General features: G+C 50.4%; 1 protein-coding gene across 1 annotated transcript; it reads right to left on the reverse strand.

Annotated features, from left to right (window-relative positions):
* Window positions 1–7075: 7075 nt before the first annotated feature.
* On the reverse strand, window positions 7076–9291 carry Olig1 (oligodendrocyte transcription factor 1). Its single transcript, XM_028877115.2, has one exon. It carries the CDS (start codon window positions 9186–9188, stop codon window positions 8391–8393), a length of 798 nt encoding a protein of 265 aa, XP_028732948.1. The 5' UTR covers window positions 9189–9291; the 3' UTR covers window positions 7076–8390.
* Between the last annotated feature and the right edge of the window lie 11888 nt (window positions 9292–21179).

Consider the following 21179-nt stretch of genomic DNA (forward strand, 5'->3'; position numbering starts at 1 on the left):
CCACTCCTGCAACAGCAGGGAAGACAACCCTCAGGGCTCCCCCGCCCAGGCTTCTAGAAATCCCTGATGAGCCTTGTCTCCCTTTCTCTCTGTCCTGCTCACCTCTCACCTGTAAGGTGAGGATAATCTGAGTGTCTGCAAAGTGAGATGAAGCATGTCAACGCTCAGAAGGCTCTCGGCACCCAATAAACACAATGTTGGCTCATATGGGCACTGCTACCTTTGTTGGTAGCAGATGCCAACCAGCCATTCCAACTGAGAGCGTGTCCTCTTCCTCCATGTCTGCTCATCTCCAGGTGAGCTGGGTCTTCTCTCCATCCCTCCCTCTCTTCTTTATCCCTTCCTCTGTCTCTTTCTTTCTGAACTCACAGATGAGTCTTTTCAATCTTATCATTTTGAAGTCTCTTGGTGGTAGCATTCAAAGTTACCCACATTGCCTAGTAACTTTGGGAACACACGAACCTAGGTCCCTTTCTTGGGACCTAGGGTTAAACGTTTTCCTGGGACCCACCATTTACTGGTAACTCACGTGCCAGGTCCAGGGTCCAGGTGTAGCAGCAGGCATGTCCAGCTTCTGTTCCTGGATGGCTGGCTGCAGTCAGGGCTTCCTGTGATGGAGGAGCCTCTTGGAGAATTCCTCTTGTCTATGAGAAACGCATGGCATGCCCGTCTTGTTGAGAAAAGGGTCCCCATCAGGGTCAGCACAATGAGGACATGGAAAGGAAGCCACTAGAGAGAAGTTCTGCATTGTGTCCCAAGCTGCTCCCTGCTGCCGTGGCCGCCAGCTGTCTCCTTCTTTGCTTCCTAAAGTTGCTTTCTGAAACCCCGATGACAAACGTGTCCCTATCAGAGCATCTCTCCCAGGGCTTGCCTCTGCCTCTCCCTGTCACTAATCTGGGCCTCCCTGGGGACCAGGAGCAGGGCTGCCACAGAAAGTCTGGGTGACTCAATTGCAGCCAGGTTGCCTGGCAAGGGATTGGCCCCAAGTCTGTCTCATGGATACCACTCACAGAGTCAGACCCAGGGCTGTGTGGAGAGGCTGGGGAAGGTCAGAGGTCAGAGACATTCCAAGGCATCAAGAACAATGTGCTCAGCTTGGGGTCCTGGGTCCCGTTTTACCTCTCACTGGGAGGAACCCAGAGAGCAACTTTTGCCTCACCAGCACCGGTCCTTGATTACCTGTGACTTCAGTTGAGAAGAGAGAGTGGGTGGCTTGAGGGTCCTTATGTCCTGAGGTGTTCTGTAGGATCCGGAGGAAAGAGTGCGGATTGTACTCTTTAGCCTGGGACCCGGCCCATCTCCCAGCTCTGTCCTCTGTGGTCACTGCAGAACGCTGAGCATGGAGGAGAAGGGCCCCCTTCTGCTTTTAAGCTAAGCACCATCCCCCAAGGCCTCTACTGCTTGCAGTGTTTGAGGACCTGGAATACGTGAGCTGGTTATCCTGAGACGGCCTGACAACAGCAGCGGAAGGTGAAGGAGAAGTTTCTAGATGGAGCAGTTCATCCCACGGGAGCAGAAAGACTGGCTGAATTTCCACTCGGCATTTCCATTTTCTTGAGTTTGGTTAAGGTGATGGACAGGGGCGGCTTTAAAAACTGAACTCCAATGTGTCTGTCCTTGTTGGCGTCTCTGACTGTGATGAAACGCTGGCTAAGAGCAAAGAGGGAGGAAATGGTTTATTTGGCTTCCAGGTCAAATCCATCATGGAGGGAATCCAGGGCAGGAGCTGAAGGCAGGAACCAGGATGCAGACACTGAAGCAGAATCCACGGAGGAACACTGCTCACTGGCTTGGTTTCCTGGCTTGCTCAGCTGCCTTTCTTACACAGCCCAGGCCCACCTGCCCGTGGTGGGACGGCTCTTCCTAAGTCAGTCAGCCATCAACACACCCACAAGCCAGTCTGATGGAGACATTCAAACAGTCCCTGACTTGAGATTCCCTCTTTCCTGATGTGTCTAGGTGTGTGTCACGTTGACAAAAGCCAACAAGCAATCTCCATACATGTAATAATAGTGATGTCTATAATGTTAAGGAATACTTTCCTATTCTATTTTCAAGCCTTGTATCTTGTAAAATAAACCCCACCTTCCTCCTTTCGTTCTGTGCTGGGAATTGAACTCAGGGCCTTACCCATGCTATGGAAGCACTCTACTACTGAGCTACACTCCCAGTCCTGGAATCTTTTTGAAAACAATAATTTCAAATGGACTCCCTATTACTAAATCTGCTTATTGAAAATGAATTCCTGTTTAAGGAAAAATGGCATTTTTCAAGCTGTTGCTTCATGAGCTACTTCAATTAATGTGGTCAACCAGTGGGCAAGCAAGAAAATGCTCTTTGAAGGATATGTCCTATTCCAGACAGTGCCCTGTATGCCATAGCAGGTCAGAGGACCCTTAGCAACTCATCCCAACTGTCCCCTTGTTCTGTTCATGAAATAACTGAGTGTGGATGAAGGAAAGCCCTCCTACCAGCTAGCTTCCGTTACCAACCACACAGTGTGCCAGGACAGGCAGTTAGCAGACTGTACAGTGTTCTAGAACAGTCAGCTAGCAGACTGCACAGTGTTCTAGGACAGTCAGCCGGCAGACTGCACAGTGTTCTAGGATAGTCAGCCAGCAGACTGCACAGTGTTCTAGGACAGTCAGCCAGCAGACTGTACAGTGTTCTAGGACAGTCAGTCGGCAGACTGCACAGTGTTCTAGGACAGTCAGCCAGCAGACTGCACAGTGTTCTAGGACAGTCAGCCAGCAGACTGCACAGTGTTCTAGGACAGTCAGCCAGCAGACTGCTACAGTGTTCTAGGACAGTCAGCCAGCAGACTGCACAGTGTTCTAGGACAGTCAGCCAGCAGACTGCACAGTGCAGGACAGTCAGCAGACAGTGTTCTAGGACAGTCAGCCAGCAGACTGCACAGTGTTCTAGGACAGTCAGCCAGCAGACTGCACAGTGTTCTAGGACAGTCAGCCAGCAGACTGCACAGTGTTCTAGGACAGTCAGCAGCAGACTGCACAGTGTTCTAGGAGCAGATCACAGGTCAGCAGCAGACTGCACAGTGTTCTAGGACAGTCAGTCAGCAGACTGCACAGTGTTCTAGGATAGTCAGCCAGCAGACTGCACAGTGTTCTAGGATAGTCAGCCAGCAGACTGCACAGTGTTCTAGGACAGTCAGCCAGCAGACTGCACAGTGTTCTAGGACAGTCAGCCAGCAGACTGCACAGTGTTCTAGGACAGTCAGCCAGCAGACTGCACAGTGTTCTAGGACAGTCAGCCAGCAGACTGCACAGTGTTCTAGGACAGTCAGCCAGCAGACTGCACAGTGTTCTAGGACAGTCAGCCAGCAGACTGCACAGTGTTCTAGGACAGTCAGCCAGCAGACTGTACAGTGTTCTAGGACAGTCAGCCAGCAGACTGTACAGTGTTCTAGGACAGTCAGCCAGCAGACTGCACAGTGTTCTAGGACAGTCAGCCAGCAGACTGCACAGTGTTCTAGGACAGTCAGCCAGCAGACTGCACAGTGTTCTAGGACAGTCAGCCAGCAGACTGCACAGTGTTCTAGGATAGTCAGCCAGCAGACTGCACAGTGTTCTAGGATAGTCAGCCAGCAGACTGCACAGTGTTCTAGGACAGTCAGCCAGCAGACTGTACAGTGTTCTAGGATAGTCAGTCAGCAGACTGAAGTTCTAAGCACTAGTTTTCAGCCTCACCTTCACACGTGACCAACCAGTAAAGATTGAAAGGGAAAAAGAGTCAACCTACCAGGGCCAGAGAGATGGCTCAGAGGTTAAGAATGTGTACTGCTATTACAGAGGACCCAAGTTCAATTCCAAGCACCCACCTTGGGTGGCTGATAACCACCTGTCACTCCAGCTTCAGGGAAATTCAGCACCTCTGGCCTCGTGGGCATCTGAATGAGGGTGCACATAACCCTGCATAGCCACACACATATACACACTATTTTTAAAAATCTAGGGCTGGAGAGATGGCTTAGAGGATAAGAGCACTGGCTTCTCTTCCAAAGGACCCAGGTTCAATTCCCAGCACCCACATGGAGGCTCAGCTATTTGTAATTCCAGTTCCAGGGAATCTGATACCCTTTTCTGGTTCTTAGGGACCCCGTGTACATGTGATATATAGATATACATGCTAACAAACGCACATACACACAAAATAAAAATAAAGGTTAAACAAATTTTTAAAAATTTAAAACCAAAAAGACTTCATTAAACTTGGGGCTGGTAAGATGACTCAGTGGATGTAGTACTTGGTGCATCTGTGTGAGAACCCTAGTCTGTAGATCCAGCATAAAAGCCCCCTAAAAACCAGGCATGGTAACTTGCCTGTAACCCCAGCCCTCTCAGGAGGCAACGACAGGGGGTCCCCAGGGAAAGATTGCCAGCTAAACTAGCTGGATTGGTGAGCTGTGAGAGACTCTACTTCAATGTATAAGATGGAGAATGACTGATGGAAGACACCTGATGCCAACCTCTGCCCTTCATACACAGCCCTCCTCCCCAACTCGCAAGACCCCAAATGAAACCCTAAATCACGTGAGCAACATGGAAGAGCTGTTGCTGATATTCTGAGCTTGAGGGAAGTGCAGTATTTTGCATGTTTGAAGTAGAGTCTCTTTGCTGGTGGAACTATTAGATTAAATATTTCGTACAGCAGTATTTTCATACCTGGTACAGTTGCTTTTCCTTGGGAGAGATCACCTGTCAGTAGATGTCACTATGCTAGGGAAATCCCATGATGCTTCTCTGCTTTTCATCTGCTCAGTTACTGACTTCCACACATCAGCCAACACTCTCAGCCTGTGTGCTGTCCGCTTTGATTCTGCTCTCTAGGTCTGCTGGGGCTGCACTCTGATGGGTGACTGAACACAGGGGCTTTTCCCTAGGCACCAAGCCACATGTTTTGTCCTTTTTTTTTTTGTCCCAAAGACCCCATCTAAACTCTCTCTGCTTTGTTACTCCCTTCAGAGATTAAGCTGTTGCCTTAGCCCACTCAGTCTGAAATCAAGGGAGGCGGGACTTCAGCATCTTTCCTTGCAGATGCAGTGGAGCACTGTAGAGTTCAGAAGCCGCTCTGCTCTGCAGTGTATGCATCTGAGCTTAAACCTTGTGCCTGAAGAACCCACTGTCACAGGGATGCCAGGAGAGTCGCCTTCGCTCTTGACACCGTGTACGGCGGTCTCCGACTTATCTAACAGGGCTCCTGGATGCTTGCTGTGGCAATTTACTTAGAACATGAACTCCTTATGGAGGAGTCCTACCAACCTTGCTCAGCATATGACTGAGAAGATGCTACACACAGGCAGATGATGTAAAGATTTTGATGGTACCCTGTCCTGGCTGTTATTGTTATTGTTATTATTATTATTATTATTATTTTGTCAGTTTGATACACGTTAACATCATTTGGGAAAAGGGAACTTCAGTGGAGAAAATGCCCCCATAAGACTGGCCTGTGAGCAAACCCACATATATTCATTTTCTTGATTAAACTCTGATGGAGGAGGACCCAGCTCACTGTGGGTGGGGCTACCCCTGGGCAGGTGGTCCTGGACAGTATAAGAAAGCAGACTGAGCAAGTCATGGGGAGCAAGCTAGTCAGTGGCGTTCCTCCATGGCCTCTGCTTCGGTTCCTGCCTGGAGTCCCTGCCCTGACTTTCCTGTCTGGCCTGAGTTGTAAGTTGTAAGCTGCTTTTGGTCATGGTGTTTATCACAGAAGAGAAACTCTGAGACATAACCCAAACCAACCCTGTACATCTTTCCGGAATTCACTCATGATCTTCAGCAGTTGAAGGGTATTGTTTTCTCAGTTTAGAAATCACACACACTGAGTTTTCCAGTAAGATGAGGGTTCTTGTCCTGTTTACAGCCGGAGAAAGGGGGTGAGATAGTATTCATAGTCACTGACTTCCTACGCGGTAAGCGTCTGTCTGCTCTTACAGATGCCTCTGGGATGACAGAGGCCGCGCTGGAAGTGGGGCCGGAAGGAACTGTTTCTAATCTAGCAACATGGTTCTGTGCCTTTTTTCACGGAGAGGCTGATTTGTCTTTAGCAGCCGATTGTTTCCTCTTCTGACCCCTCATCAGGGTGTGAGGTAAGCAAGGGTAGGCAGAGAAAGAGAGAGGAGAGAGGAGAAGGCTGAAATTTGAATAAATACCCAGTGGCAGAGTCTGGGAGGGATAAGCCTCCCTGCACCGGCTGGCCTGGCTGGCGTGCTGAGCTGCTCTTCCCTTGAGAGTCTGGGTTCCCTCAGGACAGAGGCAGCCTTCCTATCTCTCCACCCCCTTCTCGGTGTGTTCTTAAAGTGAAAGCTCCTCTCCTCTGTCCGCACGCCCCAGGCAAGCCCATGTGCATAAAATTAAATCACTCCGCTAAAGGGGGACCAGGCACTAACAGACACTTAGACAGAGTTTGCATGTGAAAAAGTCAGCATTCCAAATATCTTATTTTCTTTCTTCTCTTGAGACAGGGTCTTATGTATCCCAGGCTAGCCCTGAACTTGATCAAGGGTAACCCCTTGCCTCCATCTCTCGAGTGCTACACCACCAATCTTGATTTATGGCACCCCAAAGTCTTACAACCAGTTCAGTGGACCCCAAAGCTCTTTTCACTTGGAGTCAAATTATGTCCAATGTCCCATTTTTAAAAACTCCTGCACATGGGGAACATTCATACATCTGCTTATGAATTTTGTTTACTGTAAGACAAAAAGACTTCAGAGAAAGAAGTTGAAATAAAAAATGTAATAATGTATGGCTTAATTCAACCCCCCCCCCCCACCAGGAGGAAGCTGTATTTCAAGGAGCCCTAACTCCTAAGTTTGGCCGGCACTGGCTCTGGGATTTCCCCTCCCTCTCTGATCACCCCCGCCCCAGCTTTTCCATTCCCAGCTGATGTCTGATTTTGGATCACAGTTGCTTGTTCATTGGGTTATTTTACAATCCAGGAACTCAAGTTCTGACATGTGGAAACCCAGTCACTTAACTACTACTAACCTTCACCCCCACTTTGAGACTCACTATGGTACAAGGGCATCTGTATTTAGCAAACAGACAAGAAATGTAAAAATTCGACTGTTGACATTTTATTTTGTGTTTTCGGTACAGTTCGTTGTTGGGGTGGGGGGTGGGGCGGAAAGAAGTGAGGACAAGGTTAGAGGTCAAATAAAACGCCAGTTAAATTCGGCTATTGTCAACAACCCAAAACTTCCAAAATAAAAATCAAAGCAAGCTGGTGAAGATTATGAGATAATCCTGGGCAGTTTCCTAACACTACACACAAACCAAGACGCGGCGTCCACGCGTGCACGCTTCCACCGAGTTCTTCAGCAGCGAAGCCTTGGTTAAAGACCAGCGCGCTGCGGCTAAAGGGCCAGCGCCTCCCCTCCCTCCGGCCTGCGGCGCGCCCGGGTCTGTCCAGCCGGCGGTTTGGGATCCTCGCCCACCTCCACACACTTTAATGAGAACGTTAATTACCGAGTTTCACAAGCCTGCGCTACGAAATGCCTTGTTACCTAGTTTAGTAAGTCCCGAACACAGATGGCGTGAAAGGTGATTGGTGTTTTGTTTTCAAGCAAGCTCAAACGTGGGTTAAACTACCGCGGGGGGACGGGGGGGGGGGGGGGCGGGGGAGACTAAGTAGATTTCCAGGATTTAAAGAGTGGATACTCTGCAGCAAAACAGCTGGGTGCTCCAGCCTGAAAACCTAAGCTGTGAGGCCAGACGAACTTCCCCATTCCTCACACACACCCAATGGCCGTGGCGCCCCCACCGCCCGCACCTGCACGACACCCTACTCTGGGCCTTCCAGGGCAGTCCATCCGCCAACACCCTTGATATTTGTACCCATGGCCTGGGCTTCCTAGACCTCCTAGGTCCACATGGGTTTAGCTGGGTGGAGCAAGAGAGCCTGTGCGCCTGGGCCGGGGACAAGGAAAGAATGCCCCTCTGGGTAGACGTTGTTGGGGAGCTGGCGGATCCCAGGGCACCGAGGTCGCGGGCAGCCTTTCGCTGCACCCAGGGCAACCGACTGTACCGCACCGCTACCATCCTTCTCTGGCTTCGCGATGCCACAGCTACAGGCAGAGACCGCCACTGGGTGAGCTTAAGGTAAGGATGCGATGGCAGACCGTCTGGCTCTAAACAAGTGGGATCCATCTAGAACCCCAAGCAAACTGCGTCGCTCCTTGGAACACCCGCTTGGGTCACTTGAGTTGCCAGGGAGTGGGGGCAGGGATGAAGGCGCCCTACAGTCTGTCGTCTGGGCGAGAAGTCTGGAAATGTCCTCCTTATTGGGGCCAGCTCTCCTTAGATTCAGGACGCGAGGGCGCGGGAAGATTGGCTGAGGTCGCGCCCCGCCCCGGGCCCAGCCAGCCCTTACTTGGAGAACTGAGCTTGCACCGCTGCCAGGCCCAGGCCAGCGGGGACCAGATGCGGGAACTTGCACACGGCACAGGAGCAGAGGCCGGGACCACCTGCGCCACCAGCGGGGAGAGCGAACTGGCCGCACGGTGGCTCGTCGAGCGCTAGTGACAGGTACTTGGTGGGGCGCAGCGTTTCGGGGGGTCCCACGGCGCCGGGTGCCAGCAGCACAGAGCCGGGCGCGGCGGCCAGCAGGGGCAGGCCGGCCAGGAGCAGGCGCGGGGCTGCGGGCCCCGCACCCTCGCCGAGCGCGCGGCGCAGCTCCTGCAGCGAGCTCCCCAGCAGCAGGATGTAGTTGCGGGCGAGCAGCAGCGTGGCGATCTTGGAGAGCTTGCGGCCGGGCGCGCCCTGGCAGTGCGCCGCGGAGTAGGGCAGGATGACTTCGCGCAGTGCGTCCATGGCCAAGTTCAGATCCTGCATGCGCTTCCGCTCGCGGCTGTTGATCTTGCGCCGCAGCTGCTGCTGCTGCTGCTCCTCTTTGGCGTCGGCCCGGGAGCCCCGGGACTCCGGCGCGGTTCCCAGCGGTTCAGAGTGGGGCGCTTCTGGCTTCTCGCGCACAGCCTTGGGGAGGAGGGACGCGGTGGAAGAGGAGGAGGATGTGGAGGAGGAGGAGGACGACGACGAAATGGGCGGCTGTCTGTAACCCACCAGCTCGTATAGCGAGGTCCCAAGCTGCACGTCTCCCGGCCGCTGTGGCCGCAGCATGGTCGCGGGAGCCGCGTTCACACGCGCCTGAGAAACCGCATAGTACATCTGGGGTCGGGGGGGCGGTGGGGGCGACCGAGGGCGCCCTTCACTAACGCCCGGGGGTGGGCCGGTCGGCAGATCGCCCTCCCCGCGGACCTGCGCGCGGGCGAACGATTAAAGAAGCGCAGTCCGCGCCTGACACCTTTAAACCCGGCTTGGGAACCTGCGAGGACCGCGGTTGGTGGGGTGCAACCAATGGAGGAGCGAGGCTGGCCACAGGAGAGTGTTTATTGGCTGCCTGCACGGCGGTGCAGCCAGAGGCTCTCCAGATGGTTATCTGGGCGCCTGCGCGGGTGTCACAGCACCCGCCCCGGGAGGAGAAGGGGGGTGCTTTAGAGCAAAAAGAACCCACCGTTCTTTTGGGGTTCTAATTCCTCCGGTCTGGCTAAAATGGCTATTGACTCTCTCTCCATCTTCTCTCTAGCTCTACTCCATTCTCTTGTCCTTATAAAATGTGGTCAACCAGTTATCCCAGCACTTGGGACTGCTATGGCAGGCCGGCAGGAGAACAGTGTGGGGTTGCCGGACAAGTTCCGTGCCAGTCTGGGCTATAAAGTGAGAGCCTATCTTTAAAAAAAATGTAGTCAAATATTCGTAACATAACATACACCATCCCTAAGCGCACAGTTCAGTTGTGTTAAGGCCTGTTTGTTCACAGGGTTTTGCAACCGATCTGCAGGACCTATTTGTTTTTGCAAACTTTAAACCCATTAAACACACACACACACACACACACACACACACACACACACACACACACACACTCTTGATAACCATGAAAAGAAAACCCTCTTTTTCTCGCGTTAGTTTGCTTCCTGTCGCTGTGGTAAGCAGCATGACCAAAAGCAACTTGGGGAGGAGTTCATTTGGCTTACACTTGCCAATCACAGCTCCTCACTGAAGCCGAAGTCAGGACAGGAACCCAAGAGACACGGGCTAGAACCAAGAAGAGCCCTCTGAGGAAAGCTGCTCTCCTGGCTTGCTTCCCCAGGCCCTCCCTTACCTTTCTCACACAGCACAGGACCCCCTGCCTAGGAATGATGCCGCCCGCAGTGGGCAAGTGGCTAATTGATATTAGCAAATGGCTAATATCAATTAGCAATGAAGAAAAGGCCTCACAGAGGTGCCCACCAGGCCAATCTGATGGAGGCAATTTCCTCATTTGGGGTTCCCTCTTCCTAGGCATGTTAAGTTGACAACCAAGATTAGCCACCGCGTCTCCACCTTAGTAACCACCAACCCGGCTGTGTATGCATGATTGTTTTGCTCAAAGTATATCATATAAGCAGCATCCATTTTTTTTGAGACAGAGTCTCTTGTACCCCAGGTTGGCCTCCAATTCAGTATTTATGAAAAGGCAACCTTAAACTTATGATCCTCCTGTCCCCACTTCCCAGATGCTGGAATTACAAGCACTCACTACCATACCTAGTCTGTACATTGGTGGGGATCTGAAACCAGGGCTTTGTGTATAGTAGGCATGCACTCTACCAACGGAGCTGCAGCTCCAGCCAGCCTGAGCTCTTCCTTGTGAAAGCCACATGGCATACTACCCTTCCCAGTATCGGTCTACATTTTCTGTAACCAACGTGCCTTCATTTATCTATGAGTTCACGGAGGATGATTTCAACCGTATGGCAACCAATGCTCCCATGAATATGGGTATATTCTGGCTGTGTTTTTTAAGTACAAAATTTCCCATCAGGTTCTGAGAACGAAATGTCTGGCCACCTGACAGTGGCCTAGGATGGGTTACTCTCTGTCACTCTCACCCCATCTCTCGGATCCAAAGGCCTCTAAGGATGAGTCATTGGCGTTAGAGTTGTCTCTTCCTTCCCCCAAAGAATGTGAGGTCATTTTATCAGTGACTCGACTCTTGCTTAAGCAACCCCCCCCCTCTCTGGCCTCTTATCAGAAAGAAAACAACACCCCTATATTCCTATCTGTTGAGGGCGGGGCCAAATCTTTCTCTTCCCCAAGTACAAGAGGATTACTTAGCGAAAGCTTTCATCTCCGAACACAAGCAGGGCATAGACCTGCATCTTGTCAAGAGCCGAGAAATGCCCCCAGGAAGGGTCGTTTGGTATCCGAACTTGCACTGTCTAGACTAGTAGCCACAGGTGGTTATTCACTGAAGTGTGAAGTAATTAATAAAACGAGGCTCAGAAGTGCATCTCTGTTTGCACACGTGTCGCTTCAAGGGCACCATAGTGATAGTTGTTGCCTACGGAACAGCAGATGTGACACCCTCCTTTCATGGATGAAAGTACAGGTCTAGGGTGTAACAAAAGATGTTACATTTGATGTAAGGCAGCGGTTCTCAACCTTCCTAATGCTGTGACCCTTTAACACAGTTCCTCATGGTGTGGTGACCCCCAACCATAACATTATTTTTGTTACAAACTCATAACTGTAATCTTGATACTATAATGAATTTTACCATAAATGTCTGTGTTTTCTGATGGTCATTTGACTCCCTAAAGGGGTCATGACCCACAGATTGAGAACTGCTGATATAAGACAAGGGGTCCTCCATGAAAACTGATGTTTGCTCTGGGTGCCCACTGGCTGCGCTTACTGATTCCAAGACTGTTTTGCGTCATGTTCTTCCATCAACATTCATCCCATAGGCCCACTTGATCCCTGCTTCCAACCTCCAGCTGAACCTCACGCAGCTTTCTTCTTTGCCTGGGATATTTCCCATCTGCCCTCTTCCATTGTGCCCGAAGAACCACTGACATCAGCTCCCTAGCCTGGACTGTCTTGTGTGGGTATCATCTTGTCCAGCTGGGATGGTTTTCAGAGCAGAGGGTCACCCTGTCCGTTTCTCCATCCTTCTGACGGGTTCCCAAATCTCCACTAGCTCACAGTAAGAAGCTCCGCCTTGAAATGCGCAAAGGCCCAATGGAGCTCATTGAAGAGTGTGAGCAGGTTTGCAGAGAGGAGGGTGCTGGTAGGGTCCCCTCACTCCAGAAAAGCCTGGCCTGACAAGGTGAGAGAAGCCCACTTGTGGAGAGAGGGGGAGGTTCCAAGAAGACAAGTTCAACAACAAATGATACCCAACAGGAATCAAAGCAAAGGGATGCCAAGCAAACAGCAAGGGACCTCATCACCTCACTAACCATGTCGCCCCTAGGCAGAGCTGTCTGAAATGTTTTCATGGACACTTGCATTTGGCTCTCACAGGACCTTGGTAGCTGGGCATGTTTGATCCCCATTGAACATGGTTAAAAAAAAAAAAAACAGAACGAGGCCCTCGGGGAGTGCTGGGCTGCTAGGTTCCTTCAGACAGGAAAGACAAAGCTTCTCCAGCAGCAAATGGCTTCTTAAAAACCCCCTTCTCGGCCCAAGTTTCCAGGAGGCCCAGGAGAGAACTGTAAGGGGGAGGGTTGCAGACTGGGTAGAAGGATGGAGTGCCTAGCAACGTCTAGCCAGTACTGACAAGTTACGGGTTCAAAGCCATGCTCCTGAAGCGTGGGCACCCAGGACACTACCTCCACAAACCCTGAGCCAACTTGGCAGGCCTTGCCCTGCCTTTTCTCTCCGGACCCCTTAGCCCAAAGTACTAGATTGATCAAGCCTTGGTGGTCCCTCCCTCTGGCTTTCTCCTCTGCCCACTCCCTAGGCAGGGGTCCTGGGCAGTGAAACAGAGAGGCAGAACCCAGTCTTGAGTCACAGTGGCCCAGAGTGCCCCCTCTATGTTTCCCACAGGTGGGGGCACCAAGAATCATCCCTCCAGGATACCCTTTTATTGTAGATACGCCCTGAGGGTATTTTACCCTTGGACTCGCTCATCAACCTCTTCTTGGAGAAGAAACAAGCGCCCCTCCCATCCATCAAGGATATATGACAGTCAGTGTGCGTTGAAGTGTTCCAGTGGAGGGCCCCAGAAGAAAGTTCCGGGTGGCCGTACGGTCCCAACATGGACACAGGATTTGGCACTCTTTGGAGCTGGTGACTTGGATGGTCCCTTGTGCGGGGCCCAGAGCTCCAACAGCATGCAAAGCGTGACAGCTGGCAAAGGCCAGTGAGGCATTGTGGCCACTGGCAGGGACCCATGCCGTCTGTCTCAAGGGGAGGCAGCTGCTGTGGCCTCCCACATTCAGGACATGCTTGGGGAACAAGTTGCACTAGCCCCTAACAACGCTCTTGTCTTTGCCCAAAGGGTGTGTGTGTGTGTGTGTGTGTGTGTGTGTGTGTGTGTATGTGTGTGTGTGTGATAGAGTCCAGCTATAGAGATGTGTATCTCAGGCTTCCTTTTTGTTACATAGAAATCTATGCTGTCCTGCCCATCCTGACTTTGGCCTCAGAGGCAGAACCTGTGAGATGGCAGGTAATGGGTGATGTGGATACCGCAGTTCTAAGCACTAAGGCTGTGTCTCTAAAGCCTCCTGTGGTTTGAAGTCTTCTGTTTTCCCCTAAGACATTTTTTTTTCTCTCACAAGCAGCCAGCTAAGTGTCCAGAGGCTGTGCTGAAATGTGCCGTTTAAACTGCCTGGAGCTGAGACCTTTGATGAAATGATGGAGTTACCTTTCTAAAGTATTAAGAAGGGAGAGCTTCTTTGAAAAGCTTAAATTATTCTAGAGGCGTGGCAGTTCACACTATCAGTAGCCGCATACAGTATCAAGGTCCCTCTCTTGCCTCCAGATGTAGCCTGGCTGGAATACAAGAGGCAGGAAGAGCCACTGAAAACAGCTTCATGCTAGATTTCTCCCTTTGGGAGAGAGGAGAATAAAAACAAAGAGAAAAAATATTCTTTGCTAATTCTTCTTGGATGGGGAGAAACTCTCCATGGACCATCTCATCAGAATTTAAATCCCTCTTGGAAACAGCTCTCTTTAAATAAAGATTCCAACTGGAACAATGTCAAAGACCATGAGGGTGTCCGTTTTCAAAAGTCAGTGCGGTAAATTAAGTGCAATGTCTGGTAACTGACCACGTTGTTTTGAAATCTATACGTCACCTCCACTGTCTTTATTTCTGCTATGGCTGGGCACAGGCAGAAACCCGGTCTTCTCTTCTGTGCTAATAACACTGAAGGTCGTCAAATGCATTGGTGCGCTTTGTGGATATTGTAGAGTTTATTCTTACTGTTGAGTGTATGTGCTGTGTGCATGCGCATATCCGCTTGTGTACACATGGGGGCCAGAGGTTAATGTCAGGTGTCTTTCTCTGTCACTCTCGGTTCTTGAGACAGAGTCTCTTGCTGAACCTGGTTCTCATTGGTTCACTAGACTGGTTGGTTAGTGAGCTCTGGGGATCGACCTGTCTCCTCCCCCCACCTCCACCCCATCCCACCCCACCCCGTTCCCACTTGTCTTCCCTGTCCCAGAACTGGGGTTACAGATGATGCTGTCATGCCTGGGTTTTCCCTGGGTGTTGGAGATAAAACTTGGGTCCTCACAGCACAGGATGCCTGCAGAGGGATCCCCAGCCCTTATTTTATTCCACATAAAGCTATTTGCACCTGGTTTTAATAAGTTTACTACTTTAAATGATTTCTGAGTCCAAAAATATCATATGACATATTTTGGGATAGTAGAAAAATAAATTAAGGGTCATCTGTGTGTTTGGGGGGGGCATTCCTTAGTCTAACAAAAGCCTGATTCAGCTATTGGTGACATAATTCAAGCAGATGGGCACAACATTCCCTCCCCCATTTTTTCAGATTCAAAGTGACCTACCAGAAGTGCGTTTCTTTGCCCCTGTGAACACCAAATCCCGAAAGTCCCCACGTTAAGGGGGCTGTATAAAACGCCGCTGCTTAACTCTCTGCATTTCCCAGAACTATTCAGAATGATTCAGAAAAAGCGAAACATTGTTTTCGCTTTAATGATGACAGGAGATGGTCTCTGTCCCTTCCTGAGCAGAGCAGTGGGATGTTGTTGGACAGAGAACCTGGGTGTGACTAAGAAATACCCCCTGAGTAAATGTGGTATCGTGGTGAATGAGGAGCTGTTTACGTTAATACAATGCAATTTGGTGTTTGAAGCATTGGTTTAGGGCAGAGCAAAGCTATTTTTCTGAGCTTCTCTGAAAATTAGTAACCAAAGCCAAATGTTCCAAAGGCTTACACCGAGACAATGAAAAGGCACAATTTGCTGGGAAGGCTGTGGCTAATTTATAACACAATGTCCAATGTCATGGTTAGTTTTGTTGCAAAAAATTGGCAGTTGAACCCCGAGTCTCAGGCGGCCTGAAAAGATGCGAGAGAGCGATTCTGGCTGCGGCACCTCTCACTTGCTGGATGCTCCAAATGGTTCAAACAAGCCCTTTCATAGAGACGCAGGGCCAAGTGTGCTCAAAGGAATGAGGGGAAACAAAGGTGGCTGTGAAGTCACTTCCCTGCGCTGGGTCCAGCCATCCGGTTTCACTCCTTCCCCATTGAACAGGCAGAATGCGACAGGAAGAGCCGGATGAAAGAGAACAAACCGGCCGATGTGTGTGGGGAGAGAATGGAGCGGGCCGGGGCTTGGGGCCGCCGCTAAACTCCCATTCTAGGTTTTCAGACAGGAGTGAATGATGAATTAGAGAAACCTGAAAGGTAATCAAATATGGGTCACTGAAGCGCTGAGGCCAAGTGGCTAAAACACCTGCAGAGGCAGAAGGTTCTGGAAGTCAGCGTGGGCCCCCACAGTTGCCTGGGCAAGACACCCTGCCGGAGGGGGGCACAGAAGGGAACTGTTGTTCGCATGCTCACCTGTTGTTTGCTGTTGGCTGCCGGCTCCCCCCTCCCTCCCACCCCTGCCTGTCAGAGCCGGAGGCCCCGAGGGCTGGATCTGACTCCAGATGAGACCACCAGCGGGAAGAGGAAGGTGGTGAGAAGACTTCCCAGAGTGCAGCTGAGGTGACCAAAGCCGCTGCCTGCCTCTCCACAAGGCACTGAACTGGAAATATTAACCTAGATGGTGGAGACATCCGAGAGACATGCAGACCTGCTCAACTGGAATATTCTGGGAACTTTGCTTAAAGCTCAGCCTATCTGTGTCTTACAGAGTGGGGCCCCCAGCTCTGAGCAGGAGATAAAAGATGGCTACCCATACATTCTTCTCTGTGAAGTAGGACTAATAGTATTTATATCCGAGGGATATGATGATAAGGATTGAAAAAAATGTAACTGGCATTCCCTGCCTAGAGCCTGGCATACAGGAACTCTTTAGCAAAACGACACTTAAGTACCAGACAGAAACCATAGAAAGACATTTCATTTACTGCTTTTTTTTCCAGACAACTCTAGTGTTCTAGATTCATTTGCTTTAAGAACATGCTTGCTCTGTGCCAAGCATTTGGAGTTCTCTGTCCCTTTGCCCGCTTGCTTCATACCCTGGATGTCCCATCCATGAGGATGTGTTTCAGGAATGCTGTCCTGTTCTCACTAGCCAAATCAGCAACAGTGTGCCAAGGAAGGTATGACAGAGAGCACAGCCCTAGTGAGAACTCAGACGGACGGCTGGCTTTGACTCCTGACTAGCTGTGCGATTGGACTAAGAGACTTACCATGTCAGTATCTCTGGTAAGGAGGACTACCTTGAGCTATATACCTTGAAGTCTGTCTATAGGACCTTGGCGAAGATGGAGGGAGCTGATCTCCACGAGGCGTGGAGAGCAGAGCATGGGCAGCATTGCCTGTTGCTATCATTTTTATTAACCTCTGTGATGGGTCGATGTTGCCCCTGAAGTGTATGTTGAAACCCTACGCCCACATCTCAGAATGTATCAGAAAGTGGCCCCCAGAGACTCACTGCAGATGTGATTAGCTTGGATGAGTTCACTGAAGCAGGTCCCTAATCTATGTGACTGGATTCCTTATGAAAAGGGGAAATCTGAGTCTCTCCCCCCACCCCCACGCACACCACACACACATTAGCCTTGTACATGTGAAGATGAAAACAAAGATTCAGGCAATCTTCTATAAGCCAAGAGACATGGAAGACAACCAGCAGATCACCCAAGTTAGGGGAGAGGTCGGGAACAGACTGTCCTCACAGCGCTCAGAAGAAGCCAGTCCTGCCACATCCTTGCTCTTGGGCTTCTGCTCCCTCCCCAAACAGCGAGATGATAGATTTCTACTAGGCATGCCCAGCCTGCTGCCTCAGGGCTGCATGTGCCCCAGGGTGAGTATGAACAGGCTACAACACAAAACTGTAAACTGACTTAAAACATTGAGATATTGTCTGACTTTCTTTCTCAATTGTGTGGTTCTTGAATGCAAACTTTGTACGTGGAGTCATATTACAATGTCCAAAGGTTGGGCACTTCTGGAAGGCACCCAGTGGCGTAGTGTTTTAGTAAGCAGAGCTGACCCGTGCAAACTCTGATCCTGGCTCCTACATCAGGCAGTGGCTGGTTGGGCAGACTCTGTGGTCAGAGTCTCGGAGCTCAAACCCATCCCTGCCCAGTGTATGCAGATCTGCCATCAGAGGTTTGTGAACTTGGACAGGCTGCTTAGCCTCTATGTGCCCAAGTTAATCCACGCGTACAGCGAAGCTCATGATTATACTGAAATCTAGTTATTAAGTGCCTTTGAAAGCAAGGGTTGTCTGTGAAGAGACTGACATCAGTGATTGGGTGGCTGCTGCTGCTGCTGCTGCTGCTGATGATGATGATGATGAAGATGATGATTTGGGGGCCATTTCTGAGGACAGAGAGATTTTTAACACAGCGGTTAAAGCAGCTGGAGTCTCTTGGTTTGTGATCAGATCAGGGGTCAGGAGTGGAGGGGATAGCCCATTATGATTGGAAACAGGATAGAAGGACGGACAAGGAGGTTGCCAGAAAGGATGGATAAAATAGGAGTAATTCCCCCCACCATAGCCAACAGGACCTAGATTATTTCGTTAATCTTTTGTTTTTAACGACAGTTCCTAGAAAGATTGAGACACAGGGACATAGCCTTCCTCTGGTCTGTCAGCCAGGCAGAACATGTTTTCAGAAATGTTGTAAGCATAGGTTGCCCAACAGTGCAACTTGTAGATGCAAGTCAAGTTCCTTGCAAGATGCGGCCCGAAGGCCTAGGGTTCGCAGTGGACAGTGGGTGCTCTGCCTGGGCTGTGCTCACATCGAACCAGCTGTGATGGGGATGGGTGGCTCTTGCAGATGAATGGCCCATTTATTGTTTTGCAAACCACTTTCACATCTTTTATCTCACTGGGACCTTCTACAACCCCTGTGTGTGTGGTCGGGAGGCTAATGCCCAGAGAGCCTTAGGGGGCCAGCCCAGCAGCTCCCTGGTACAGAGCCTGGGTAAGACAGTGATGGGTTGTTCTTTATGCCGTCCATATTCTGCCTTGCCTGATGGCCGCACATGTGGTCAGGACTGGAAGGCTACGTTTCCATTATCGGAAAAACTCCTCCTTCCTTCAGCATTTGTGGGGTGATGAGCTCCAGCATCAGAGATTTCCCGCTAGGATGGAACCTGGGAAAGCCTAATGGCACTGGAATGCCAGAATAGTTTAGACTTTCTCAAGGGTGGCTATGGCTTCCCATTATCCCCCCCCCACGATGGGACAGGGAATGGGAGGGGGAGAGGGCAGCTGTAGCAACTGGCACTGCTTCCCACATGGCTCAGAGAGTAAGGTCGGGCCAATTTCACGCTCTTTCGTCCCTTATTATGACCTCCGGGTGCATGGCAGCTGCTTCACTCCAGAGGGGGAGACAGGAAGTATTATACTGTTGTTAGTAACACCCAAGAAGGGGATAACTCCATGATTAACTCAATCCATTCCTCCTGATTTTAACGGGCGCACCCTTTAGAATTAATGCCGAGTGTGAAGGACACGTTTTCATTTGCTTCTTTCGAGACTTGCTTGTATGATCTGACCCTTGCCAAGAAAGCGGGGATCATGTCCTTCAACCACACGGAAGAACTACAAAGCTGTCACTCTGCAAGTCTGTCCCTTTGGAGCACTGAGAGCAGTATCGGGCACTTGGATTAACGTGGATGGAAACCTCACCTCTGATGAGGATAGAACATGCCCCGCCCCTCTACCCCGTGCCCGGCCTGATTCCAGCTAGCTGGGTGGTTATCACCGATGTCTCCTTGGACTCCTCTGTTGCAGGCCCTGGCAGCTCTGAGCTGGGGTAGCCCAATAAGGCCGGAGGTGGCTATTGCACAGAGGCCTCTGGGAGGCTCTCTGGGGAATAGCTTGTCTTTGTCACTTTCCTTCTTCTGGCTGCTCAGAGGTAGGGAGTAGTCATGTGGCCTCAGGGTGTGTTCCTAGGCACTGAAGGTCTGCATTACGCCTCCTGTGCGAAGTCAGGTGATCCCCAGTCTCCAGCTCCACCCTCCAGGGTTATACAACCACTCAGTACAACCCAGTCAGCTCCAAACGTGTCTACTTGACCTGTCTCTAAAAGTTCATGCATTAGAAACAGTCCCCAAGGGCCTATGCTGATGGTGTTTGGAGGAGAGACCTTTGGAAAACACTGGGATTGAATGAGGACCTGGGGGTGGTTCCCTGTGGTGGGATTCATTCAGGAGGAAGAGGAAGAGAGCCCCGAGCTTCCGTGCCTGCCCTGTCTGGTGATGGTGGTGGTGTGATGCCTTTTTCCGTGTTAGATGCATCAAGAAGGCTCCTGCCGGATGTTAGCTTCGTGTGCTTTTGAACTTCCCAGTCTCCACGAGCCCCATACTTCTGCTCTTCCTAATTGTCCTGGTCTTGGGTATTCTGGCACAGACAGAAAACGGAATGATGCCCTCTAGTTAACAGAGCTCACTCACCACACAAGACTTATTTGTTCATTGAGCATGCCTAAGAAACTTGTGATCTATCTTCTAGTTGAGTCCAGAGCTTTCCTCCCCAAAGCCCTTCGGGTGAATGGACCAGTCTGCATTTTATCACGCTAATCATAGATGCCAACTAGTCCAGAGAAGAGACGTCCTTCTGTGGGCTCTTCTTCTGACCATGCCAGCACCTTCAGTGTTCACTTTTCCCAGTCCTCACACCTACCTACCCACCCCTTGTGAGGCAACATGCTCTCCTCGCCTGCTCGCCTGTCTTTTACCCATCAGGAGACAGCATGGCCTTGGAAATGTGGGAGGGGCCACATGAATATCCAGTTAATCTCAGGCCGGGGCCTCTTCTTAAAACACCGCAAAAGGGTTGAAGATTGCAGTGTGAGCAGATGGAGTAAGCTGCTCCTGGGTGGACTTCTGAGCACCTTATCTATGCACTGCTCTTTATTTTGCTCTTTCTGATCCAACATCAGGATGCTGTAGATGTTCCTATTACCTACCATCCCGGGTTCAGGACACCCCATGGCTGCGCATCTACAGGAGAGGCTGTGTGTGTGTTGGGAAGTTACCTGATTATCCTGATGGTGGCCCAATCGTTGAATCCTGATGGTCCTGGTTCACTGGCCATTGCCCTGGGCTGACCCTGTAGAAAGCCCCCTGGAGTGTTGGGTGGCTTATGTCTGTCTCTAGGAGTAAGAGGTGTGTCTAATAAACTCTTCCTTCTGTGTGTGCCACTCAGGCTGGGAGGGGAGAGCAAGGGGTCAGACATGGCTCTTTGTTTCCATGCCCAGGATGACGCATAGCTGGGTTCTTAAGTTTCACTTTCTCCTGGACAGATGACCAATATCCAAGCTTCCTCCAATACACATTGGAGACCGCTCTGGCTGCAATTCTTTTTTTTTTGGGGGGGGAGAATTATTTTTTATTTTGTGGAATGTAATTATTCGTGATGACTAAGAATGAAAATGTATAATATAACAAAATAAGCATTGGAGTGTTAAAATCCGCACAGGATTTACAAAACATCTTTTAAAGGATTTTTTACAGCGCTTTAAGAAAACGTACTAATTTTTGAAAGTGGCATAGAAAACATCGATTCTGGTTTATGTTACATTCAGTTTCAAAATCACTTTTATGAAATAGGTTCGGTAATCACTGTACTCTACAGTGTTTACTGGTCGGAAGCAGATTTTTTTTTTATTCTCAAACCAGATGAATGTTAAAAGATAGCAAAAGTGTGAGTTTAGTTTTAAAAGGGAAT

The sequence above is a fragment of the Peromyscus leucopus genome, chromosome 12 (genome assembly GCF_004664715.2).
Source record: "Peromyscus leucopus breed LL Stock chromosome 12, UCI_PerLeu_2.1, whole genome shotgun sequence".
Taxonomy (NCBI): domain Eukaryota; kingdom Metazoa; phylum Chordata; class Mammalia; order Rodentia; family Cricetidae; genus Peromyscus; species Peromyscus leucopus.